The 12,054-nt window shown below is 41.7% G+C and overlaps 2 protein-coding genes across 8 annotated transcripts in view; one reads left to right on the top strand and one right to left on the bottom strand.

The window, feature by feature from the left end:
- Positions 1-12,054, bottom strand: part of LOC121591716 (zwei Ig domain protein zig-8) — a 207,823-nt gene that overhangs the window by 155,612 nt on the left and 40,157 nt on the right. The gene's annotated exons all lie outside the window — the stretch shown is intronic.
- On the top strand, positions 4,418-5,935 carry LOC121591714 (37 kDa salivary gland allergen Aed a 2-like). The gene is made up of 2 exons (XM_041912553.1): positions 4,418-5,479; positions 5,578-5,935. Exons 1-2 carry the CDS (start codon positions 4,751-4,753, stop codon positions 5,809-5,811), a joined length of 963 nt encoding a protein of 320 aa, XP_041768487.1. The 5' UTR covers positions 4,418-4,750; the 3' UTR covers positions 5,812-5,935.

Raw genomic sequence — 12,054 nt, 5'->3', positions numbered from 1 at the left:
TGCAGCTGCTGCTGCTGCTGCTGCTACCATACAAATTATAGCACAATTTTGACCATTTGCGGGAAAAGTGCGGGGAAAGTGTTGCAGCTAAATAGTTGCAGCTGACCACTACACCGGCGTCATCGATGCTCCGGGCCCTGGGCCATGGTGCCCCGAGAAAGGCCACTGCCGATAGAGTTTTTGAGCATTCCAAATTAATTTATTCAAAGATTCCATTTACCAGTGCCCTCCCTCCCTAACACGCTTGCCAGCACCAAACTCCGGTTACGCTGAAGACACGGGGCACGGGGGCCGAAATGAAGAGGAAAGTTTTATAAATTTCAATTAAGCCAAAAGAGTTTCCCCGTAAACAATCTGTTTAACTTCTGGCCATCTACGGGGAGCAGCTGAAAGGGGGGCGCTCCAGTCCCGTTTGGAGCACACTATTCGATGGGCTTCGGAAGCGCTTGTCAGTGTGCTTTCTTTCTTTCGAGCCCTCTCGTGTAAAGAGCCCAATGATGAAGAGTGCATACCGCAGTGTGAGGAGCACGGTTGTGATGATATTTCGGAATGCCGGTGAGTACACACCGCTCATGTTGCACTGAAGGACCCTTTACACCGAACCGAACTCCAACAAAAGCATCATGCGATTGACCGTGCCGGTCTTGGAGCGACCGAAGCAAGGAATCAATTTCCTCTCATCATAAATAACTCATAATGCTTTTAAGCCATTGCCATCCGCCGGTGTGGCAGAGGTAGAAGTAGCAAAAGTTTTCTCACTTCACAGCCTCCAAAAAACCGGCACAGCGGCGGGGAGGCGGAGATCATTGGGCTCCGATGGTAGGCAATCATCAATCTAATAATACGATTACTACTTTTCTTTTTTTGTGTCTATTTTGTTTTCGTTCATTCCATCCCTCTGTTAACCTACAATGTATTGGAGCAACGCTCGGAAGTAGGCTCCAGAGTACGCCGGACAAAAAAGGTAAAAGAAAAGGCCGCCCCGAAGCCCATTAGACTCTCATTACTCTCGATGAATGTTTCCTTTCGTTTGGTACTAGTGTGTGAGTATGTATGTATGTGTATGTGTGTGTTAGTAGGCAGACCACCCACTTCTCGAGAGGCTTAGCACGAGAGTTTCTCCTGCTGTTCATTTGCATGCGTCCGCCCGAAAGGAGGCCCGCTGGCTCGCGCTTAGAGAAATGGGCAAGTTTTTGTGCCGGCAAAAGTTTTTTCACCTTCACCCATCCACTCCATAGCATGCTGGCGGAAGGTATTGGCCTACTGCTACTGCTCGAGCCTACACGAACGACCCCAAACGTTCGGCTGGGTGGGAAGTTAAATGTAAATTTATTCTAATGACCACTCGCGCTCACGGGCTTTGCTGCCCCTTGCCCGTGCTTGCGGCCGGCATCACATGATGATGTACGCGTCGGTCGATTTTCCGAGCCAAAGCTGACCACTTCTGCGCGCTCTCTCGATATCTTGCAAAATGCAAAAAAAAGTATGAGAAAGCAAGTAATAAAGCTGAATCGGGTGCACTAGTGTTTTTTTTTTTTTCGAGAGCCTGGAAATTATGTGTTCTTAGCCTGTTCGGGCTTCGGTACCCAGTAGCAGCGGATCATTAGGACCGCAACTATGAGGACGCAATTGTCGTAGGCTGTCCTACAGTGTGGGGCGTTCGTCGCTTGTCGTTAGTGGTTGTGTTTAACGGTTGGAAAACCGGCCCGGTGGGAGAATGAGATAATTTCCCAGTGAGGGAGCTTTGTGCTCAGGAACAAAAAAGGTTAACCGTTTTTCCGAAGCTAAAAGTTACTTTTAATTACCTGCTGTTGGGCCCGACAGTTACATTTAGCATTAGGTTTCATTGTAATTTAAGATTCCCATTCGAGTTAATCTGCATATTGACTCGAATATTCAAAGAAGTTCTTATGGGAAATAATTGCCCATTATTAAGGACAAATTAAACGCTACAAAAAGTCAAATTACTCGTACAGTTTCAGCTATCTAAAGTCGGACTCTTTATAATTTCACTACTCTTATTAAGGTCGCTTTAAACCTTGTCTGAAAGTGAACGTGTAATTGTGGTATGTTTTACTGTATTTCATTGCATATTTATCAGAATATGGCTTATTGTACGCCAAAAGAAAGGATATTCCATTCCCCAACTATTTAGTCAGTTTAAAATTTGAAAATAATGAATGTAATACATTTCCTTGTAATTCCCTGATGTCTATTTTTTTTCACCGTTAACAAAGCGGGGAATCTCAAGAAAATGCACTTAATTTTTAAAATTTAATATTTTTTTTATAATATTGATAGTTGGGGAATTGAATATCCTTTCTTTCGGTGTACTATAAGCCATACTCTGACTAGAAATATTTGAAATATAGCAGAAAACCCCAAAACTTTACGTTTAATTTTACTGGGGCTCTAACGCGGGCTTTACATTGAAGCTTGCTGGACAGTTACTGAGACCATTGAATGGAAAACTTTAAACACACATCGTTGATGATACATTTTAGCTATGTTCCTACAAAAAATTAGACCGATATCTATAAATATCTTTTCAAAACTATGCATTAATGTAAAACAAGGAATGGTATTTATGAATTTATGGGACGCAGTTTAAGGATGTTGGACTAAATAAATTTAGCCGAAATGGTCGATTGGAGTTTTGACATCATTGCTTGCCGTTGCAAAGCCAGTGAACGCGATTTCTGCTATCTGATATGTTTGTTCATGTTTCACAGGTGCAACTTCACAGTTCGGCCGGTTGCATCGATCTCCAGGCCAAGCGAAGGCAGCGATGAAGCGACTTTTCGCTAGGTTTTAATTTGCAGCTCTTTGTCGGCCAGGGTCGTCATCCAGTTGAAACTAGGCTTTCTTTCGATGCTATGATTGTTGTCTAATAATGCCAAGATATTGTAGATGCTAGAAAAGCTTAGACGATGCTTAGACGATGTCCGCAAAATGCCGCACGGAGTCCGTTATAGATGTTACAAGGTGTCGTTCTTTGATTGCGCACACTTCTCAACGAAGAAGTTTTACTTGTTGGGCCATTACGGTTAGAGTATAACTGATAGAGGTGTCAAAATTTCTCTGATGACTCATGGGATACTATTATTGAAATTGCGAGTAACGTGTTGTTAGTGCGAGTGAAGATAAGCCCCTGAAAAATTGTACAATTTTTGTCCATTGTTTTAATGCATTCGAAGTATCCAGGAAGCTTCAACATTAGTTTATATCTGGTATAAGACAAACTAAGTGTCCAGTTTAAGGTGGCCGCCACAGCATTTCAAAGGTATTTTTGTATTAAAACGTGAAATTGGCCTCTTATTAATATTCTAATCACACTGATTGCTTTGCAAGGAATATATTTTACGATTCAGGAACATAACGTTCCCTCTTTGCTCGATGACATCAACATCCAATTTCTCAGTACGGTTTGCAACTTGCCAGCTTTCCTAGCCACAGAGTCTAATGTATACATTACGCTGCCAGCTTACTTTGTCACTTTCGCCCCAAACAAAGACGCAAATACAGCTGCATCATCGCTGCACCCGACTGTAAACCAGTGCCGACGCCTATCGCCCACAATCATCTCATCAATCATCGTGCCACATTTCCATGAGCACATTTGTCCGGCATCCACCCCCACCCCCACCCTCCCCATTCCCCTTTCTGCCAATGATGAACGGCTAAAAACCTTCCGCCGGTGGGATATCGCTCGCCAGACGAATGACATTTTGCTGCTGAAGATCCTGCCCCGTTCCAGCGGCCAGCAGCAATTGAGAAATTTTCTAATCGTACACGCAGAAAAGTAAATGTTTGTATATGCGTGTGCATGTGTGTGCGTGCGCTTGTGCGGTCGTCCCGAAGTGCATCACTTTCAGATTACCATGTTTCTGCTCTCGAGCGCTCGGCGCCATCCAACGGCACATCGTTCCCGGCCACAGCATGTCACCGTCCAGTTGATTGAGCCGGGGGTTGAAAATTTAATGCGCCTGCTAACGATTGGACCCACAATGAATGTGTCCGTTTGAGTGCGTGTGTGCAAGTGTGTGTCTGTGTACGACTCCATACGGTGGTGATGCTATTGATTTATATGTTTATGCACTTCACGTTCGCTAGCGTACTTTAGGCGTTCGGACCGAGCCCGGACCGTCATCCCAATCATCCCCTTCACGAGCCCGATCAGTCGAACAATCACGACCGCTCGCAACGAAACGCCGCTGCTGCTGCTGCTGCTGCGGCAAGCAAAACAAACAGATTGTGTCTTTATCAGCAACCGAAAACCGGGCGCCCCAGCGAACAGGGAAGCGATACAGGGAAAAGAAAGTCTGGGACGTGCGATGCAATAGCACGCTTCCTCTACCAGGTCGTCAGTCAATCGCACGGAGTGGATCGAAATGGCTCCGCGGCGGTGTTTGATTGGGAAGGCGCGGAGAAGCGGGTGCCGGCTTTGAAGCCGATGAAGGGGTTTCGCTACTCGGACCCGTTTGGTAGTGAATCGGGGCATCCCGTCTGAGCATCCCGTCGCGCAAAGATTAGAGTTAATCATTTACGAAGCAAAGAAGAAAGAACCGGAGCTCGCGAGCGTGTTGTTATTATTCCCGCCGCCGCTCGATGTGTGTCTGCGAAACGGGCCCGGTCTGATAAGCCGACACCGTGGACTGTGGGTGCACTGGCCGGCGCTCGAAGCAGGCCAGTCTCTTCCAGCCCGTTCGCGTGTGTAGATGCAATCAAAGTGTCGTCCGCCAGCGGTACGATGGTGACGGTCGCGTTGGAAAGTAGTGTTGTTACCGCTGCCGGTTTGGCGGCACTGTTGCTAACGCTGGCGGCGGTGATCGGTGCGAGCGGGAGTCCGCTCGAATCGCAATGCCCCCGGCCGGCCGCGACCGGCAGCCCCCCGTCCGGCTGGCAACCGCGAACGCCCGAGCAAACGCTGTACGCGTACGTGCGCTGCCTGAACGACTCGTCCGCCAGCATCGAGATGAAGATCCGCTGGGTCATGTGGCAGCCGGACCAGTCGCCCGAGAGCCAGTGCTACGTGAAGTGTGTCAGCGAGGATCTGCGGCTGTACGATCCGGCCCGGCGGCAGTTTGTGCCGGAGCGGTTCGAGCAGCAGGCCCGCGCGTTCCACGAGGACCCCGAGGCGGACGACATCCGGACGCTGTACACGGACGCGCAGCGGCTGCTGGCGGGCGAGCTGCCCGACAGCGACTGCTCGACCGTGTTCGCCAAGTACGCACCGTTCTACGCGGTGCACCAGGAGCACATACTGGACATCTTCCATGGCGATCTGCGCAAAATCTTGGTCACGTACCAGCGGCTCGGGCCGCGCGTCAAACAGATCGGCCAAAGCTTCGTCGACTACTGCGAGAAGCGGTACGGGTTTGCGTGGGCCGAGGAGGAGCAGCGGCCCTGCCCGAATCAGACCGCGGTGGAGTGTATCCTGCGCGGGTTCCGTTGGATCACCGAGGAGGGCAATGTGAATGTAAGTGACTGTACCATACCAAACATTGCTGCTTAATTATCGAATACCCGGGGCTGGTTTTATGTTAATGCTGTGGACTGTTTTCTATCGCTCGACAGGTCGCTGAGATTGTGCGCGATTTCGAAGGGTTCGGTGTGGAGGCGAGCGAACTGAAGCAGTGCCAGGGAGCGGACGATCTGTACTGGTGTTTGCGCTCCCTCAATGCCGACAAGCTGGCGGCAGTTATACGGCAGCGCGATGCCCAGACGGCGTACTACTTTGACCAGTCGTCGACCGACGAACCGTGGAAGTCGGCCGTCGATTTTGGCAATGCACGCCTTAATCGTGCTTGAATGCGTACGTCCAGCCAATCTCGAGGAGAACATGCTGAAAGTTCTTTGTAACGGTTGAGAGAGTGTCGTTGTAACATTAACATTAATAGAAACAATAAAACAAAACTAAGAGATTACTGTGAAATAAAGTGTAATGCGTTCAATTCATCGAAGTTGATACATGAATTAAACTACACATTAATTCATACAAATAGTTAATAATTCCAGAAATTATAAGATGTTTCTATGAGTCCTCACGGATTAGCATATTGTTTTTGTTTCTATTAGAATCAACATTGCAAAGCTTGAAATGAAAAAAAACATGATATACTTCTATTTAAGACACAAAATAATCAATTTATATAAAAGGAATCATTATTACTTGTGGCACCACTTAACAAATAATCGAAAATACTTTATAGAATTTGTAATTTCTCATTTATTGGGGTAATTTATTGTAGTGATGTTTTTTAAACAATAAAGTTTGAGAAATTTTTGATCACTGATTAACGTGATTATTCGAACAATTAAATGCTAGTGTATAGGTATTGTAAGCATTACGTTTTAAGCATTAAAGGTTTTCAAATGCAACCAAGACTGTTGAACAAATAATGAACCTAACACACAAAACAACGGTTTTATATTATATTTACCCATTTGAATTTTGCATTACTTTCTTTTTAAATGTTTCACAATGAAAGTCTGTAATTGCTATGGTAAAGGAACTGATGTCAGCTTATTGTACATGCAATTCCCTTTAATATCATAATGAAAAATATTGAGAAATCCTTTTAGAAGAATACTAATGGTTTACCCAAATGAACTGCATTTATGCTGCATGGGTATTGCTTATTTTTCGTTATTTATTATGTACATTTCAATGTGATCCGAGGCTGGTCGAATTAAATTAAAATAATTAATCAAAGATGTGATCAATTAAATACAAATAAAACAAAAAAGTAATAAAAATAATAATAATGATAATAATAAAACTAATAATAATAATAATTATTATTATTGATAACAATAATTATTAGTATTTTAATAACAAAACGGAAAATAATAATAATAATAATAATAATAACGAAAAAAACAAATATTAATGACAATAATTATAAGAAAAATAAGAATAATAATAATAATAATAATAATGATAAGAATAATAAGAATAAGAATAATAATAATAATAATAATAATAATAATAATAATAATAATAATAACAATAATAACAATAATAATAATAACAATCATAATAATAATAATAATAATAATAATAATAATAATAATAATGAAAATAATAATAATAATAATACTAATAATAATAATAATAATAATATTAATAATAATAATGATAATAATAATAATAATAATACTAATACTAATACTAATAATAATAATAATAATAATAATAATAATAATAATAATAATAATAATAATAATAATAATAATACTAATAATAATAATAATAATAATTAATAATAATAATGATAATAATAATAATAATAATAATACTAATACTAATACTAATAATAATAATAATAATAATAATAATAATAATAATAATAATAATAATAATAATAATAATAATAATAATAATAATAATAATAATAATAATAATAATAATAATAATAATAATAATAATAATAATAATAATAATAATAATAATAATAATAATAATAATAATAATAATAATAATAATAATAATAATAATAATAATAATAAATGATAATAATAATAATAATAATAATTATAATAATAATAATAATAATATAATAATAATAATAATAATAATAATAATAATAATAATAATAATAATAATAATAATAATAATAATAATAATAATGATAATAATAATAATAATGATAATAATAATAATAATAATAATAATAATGATGATGATATGAACAAAATATGAATAATAATGATAATAACAAAATATTAATAATAATAAAAATAATGAAGATACTAAAAATAATAATAATTATAATAATAATATTAATAATAACAATAATAATAATACAAATAATGATAATGCTACACGAGTATCAAATGAACGAGAATCATACGGTTCATTCAGTTCACGTGAAAAAGATAAATGGACTGTTTCACCAGAAATGATGATCTTTTTATACTTCTACAATTAAAAACATAATCTGCCATTATGAAACAATATTTCCATTGATTTTTATGTCATACTATAGTAATCGAATGAATTCCTTTGTTAATTAGGTTGGCTTGTAAAGGCTCTCTATCGGTGAAAGAACGAAGCAACCAAAAGCACGTTGACGTGTATTGTCATCGGAGCGAATCGATTCATTAGCGTTCACTAAAAAAAATCCGAAATGCCCACCTGTAACTCACTTGCATGTTTTAGTCTATTAGTTGATCTGCTCGAAGCTAGTAGCGTAAGGAACATTCGAAGAGAATTAGCAAATAAAGGGTTTGCATATTATAATAAAAATAACTTTGTTTTTAATTTCTGATACCTTGCAGAATTGAAAAAAAAAATAAAACCAGCTTGAAGCGTTTGATGAAATCCAGTTTGCCAGAATCAGTTTTAAATTAATCAGTCGTAAATGGACAATCTAATGAAATCAATTATATAAAACAGTTTGCTTTTATCGGCGCCAAATTAACCTTTTCCCAAACTGTTCCATCTTGTGCAAAAGTAACCTTGAAGTGTGCCTGAAGCACTTCCATTTTTTTTGTTCGCCCCCAATCAAAACTTTGGCAATCTGTTTCGTGGGCCAATAATTTGGCATCAATATGGCAGCTCCAAATCGAGCGACTTTCGATATACGTTCACCGAATTCGCCGCCCTCTCGCCGAAACCTTTCTCCCCTCTTCCCTGCAAAGAAGTTGTAAAGCCGGCAAGACGACGCCACATACCTCCATACCATATTGGCTCAAGGGCTTGCTCAAAACCTCTCAGCAATCGATCAAGCTTTCGAACCGAGGCGCAACAAAAACCTGCTGCTGCCTTGCTGCGGGAAGGGCAGAAAAAAAACGTAACGATCGGTAGTCGTAATTCGACCGTATGGAGCATATTTATTGCACAGACATGAGCACATAGCATGCACCTTGCAGGCGTTTGCAAGGGTGGTGCTATTGGCCCGAAAATTTGCTGCAGTGTTCGTTCGTTCGACAGTTTCGATATAATTTTGCTTCCCGGGTGTGTTTTTTTCCGAAAAAGAGTTTGGGTAATTAATTGCCCTTTGTGTGGAAGGTTGCGATGCAGGCCCGTTTCTTACCAGCTCGACTTAGGTTCCCACCTGCCGTTGCGCGGACCCAGGGGAGATCGAAATAAGGGTGCAAACTTCATGCTGCGAAATGAGCAAACGTAGAACAGCGGTGCCATTGTGAGATAAAAGCCGCTTATTTCACCAGCCGGTATAATGAAAGCAAAGGTCAAACTAAGCAATTGAATGGGTTTTGAGAATATTAATGCTTGGTGTGCGAGTAGAAAGTAGCTAGAAACGCTACCATTAGTTAGACCAACACGTGTGAGAACTGTATTTTTCGTTGATCAGTTTCAGCACTTACCCAATATGTCTGGGGACTAGGGAATAAAACACCAAAATCAACAGTTTTAAAAGTCATGTACATTCAATGTGATCCACCGGACACACATAAACGGAACGGCAATATAATACTGAAACGCTACAAAATGTATTAACAAATCAAAGCCACTCGCGAACTGCACGACACGAACTTGTTGGAAAGTTATGTCCCTCAAAAGCGTATCAAACATGAGCAACGGTTCGGCGGCTACAACCGACCACGCCCTCATCCACTGGACGTGAATTCGTGCTCAATTTCGCCCGGTAGCGGTATAATTGTCACTCAATCCGAAAATTTTCCAATTAAAGTTTGCTCATCGTCTCGCTCGTCGCGGCAACCATCACCGACGGTGGACGGAATGCTACACGCTGTTGTGCATGCGGCAACCCCAGAACAGCACTGCAATGGGCAGCCTAACCTGGTACAGGCGCTGGGTTTTCGCAAACACACCATACCGCCTGTGTACGCTAATTAAAAACTCAACTTTAATGATAAAAGTTATAATTTTATTGTGCCCCATACTGATGGGTCGTGTGTAAGTGTTTGCCCGGCCGGCTGGTGTCTTGTCAACCGGTGGCGGAGTTTATGATTGCAAGCTGGACAAAAGTTCATATCGGCTGGATTACTCTTCCAGTTTGAATTATTGTCACTCTCTCTCTCTCTCTCTACTCCTCGGAATGCTTCAGGGGTGAAAGTTGTTGGGCAAGAAATGTGTTGCTGTTTAAGTACAGAGATTCTTATATTTTAATTACTTACAATCCTAGCCATCATTTTACTCGCATTAGATTAGGGTAGGCAGTTGTTTTTTTTTTAATGTGTTGTACATCAATTTGACACAACTTTTCAAGCTAAACGTTCATAAAATTAAACAACCAACCAAATCCGACCATTGGAATGATTCATCAACACCCTCGCAGTGGTACGTTCTATCAATCTAACAGTTGGATTTTACCGGCCACACTAAGCCACACGGCTGATAAATGTAACGCAGCCGCTCAGCATGAGGGTTAGGCGTAGTTAGCGAGAGAAATCAACTATTTTGCTAAGCCGGCCCAGCAAAAAACGGGGGCACCCGCTAGCAAATGCTCACCGCACTGGTCATTAACGGACGGTGCTAATGATTTTGCATTTCAATTACTGGTGCACCGGTGTTTGGTGGTGGTGTGCGCCCGATACAAGGGTCGGACTTTTCCCCGAACGTGTGTTGTTGAGCCGGTTGCGGTTGATGGCAGTACCCGAATCAAACCACTAGCAGCCATAAATTCGCATAATCCTTTCTGCATGTCATACTCCCGCTGCCCAAGTAACCTGGCAAAGGGGCAGCGTAGCTTATACTGACCTGACCGTCCCTCCGCCGTACGGGAGTGTCTAAATCCCGTTGACCGGGGTACAATTTTCTTGCCTCATTTCCGCACCTGCCGAGCGAGGGGTGTAAAGGGAATCAAATAATTTTTGGTCTATTATAAATCCATAATATGGCCATAAATCCTTTGCGTACTAAACTCAACGCTGATCCTACATCCATCCCAGCGACCGGCGAAGCACAAAAGGATCAGTGTGGTTACGGCACTCCGAACGTTCGTACCTATGCATACTTCATTTCAACTCCAACACGGAGGGGAGGGGGAGTGCAAAAAAAAGAAAACACACGAAAATGGGCTCCCATCCAAATGCTGACCAAATGCTCTACTACACTCATTAAGCACACCGGGGCACACCGGTCCATTTGCTGTCCGCCAATATATTATTCGTGTTTCTTTTTCAGTCTACATATATGAGCTGCTAGAATGGGGTACGGGCCGGGAGGCGGGGTCGGACTAGATTGCTACAATCTCAAACTACAAGTTTCTGGAAATGCTCGTTTGCTCATCGAGTTCGATCCATATATTTTAAGCCAGCGGGCTGCGCTAGCACGAGTTAGACGCTGCAAGCAATCTTGCCGTAGTACAAAGTGAGGATGCCGAAGGATGGGCCGAGCATACGATTCCCGTGTTCCCCCCGTGTGTGTGTGGAAGTTTTGGATGATTTTTCTGCTCCGGCGCTGTGGGAGAATGAGAGGGTATTCGGAGTTTCTGGGGGATCTCAAAAATAAATGTGTAGCTACTACATACGATGAATTATGCCTTTTCGACTTAATTGGTTTTCCTAGTTTTTGAGATTTATGAGCGTACCCCATGGTCAGCTCACCCCGGTATGGTAATTGAGGTTGAAATCGGAACTGCTGGACCGACTGCTAGGAGACTGCGACAATCAAAAGCTCTCCCTCTCTATTTCTGTTTTCTTTTAGTCTTTTAGTGGCCAATATCACAACATGGGTTACTTACTTGGTTAAAGTTTGTTGGCCTGAGAAGCATTATTTTTTGGTGCCGTTTAAAACAGGGCCAAACATAATGGCTTTCTGCGGTTAAAACCACTTTTGATCACATGCTTTATTGCACCGGACATTAAACGTTGGCTTCGTTGGCTCAGGCAAGGCAATGGTTTTTGTTTCCACTTCCTTTCCATCTCCTTTGGCCACTTTTGAGCAACTTTATTGCAGCAAATGCTTCCATCCCGGTCCATTGTCGTGGTTCGTGGAGTGTGCTTGAAAACTCACGACACCACACTTTGTAAGTTGGTCATGAACTGGCTGTATTATAATTTACTTTATCGATGTCCCTGAGATAATCGACTGGTGCAGAAGGGATTATACGATGGGATCGG

The sequence above is a fragment of the Anopheles merus genome, chromosome 2L (assembly GCF_017562075.2).
Source record: "Anopheles merus strain MAF chromosome 2L, AmerM5.1, whole genome shotgun sequence".
NCBI lineage: Eukaryota > Metazoa > Arthropoda > Insecta > Diptera > Culicidae > Anopheles > Anopheles merus.
This window is presented reverse-complemented; position numbering and strand designations above follow the sequence as displayed.

Excerpts from the sequence above, each read along its gene's own strand:
- LOC121591714 (XM_041912553.1), top strand. The coding sequence starts at position 4,751 with ATGGTGACGGTCGCGTTGGAAAGTAGTGTTGTTACCGCTGCCGGTTTG. Across the intron at positions 5,480-5,577 it reads CCGAGGAGGGCAATGTGAAT|GTCGCTGAGATTGTGCGCGA; the intron begins GTAAGTGACTGT and ends ATCGCTCGACAG.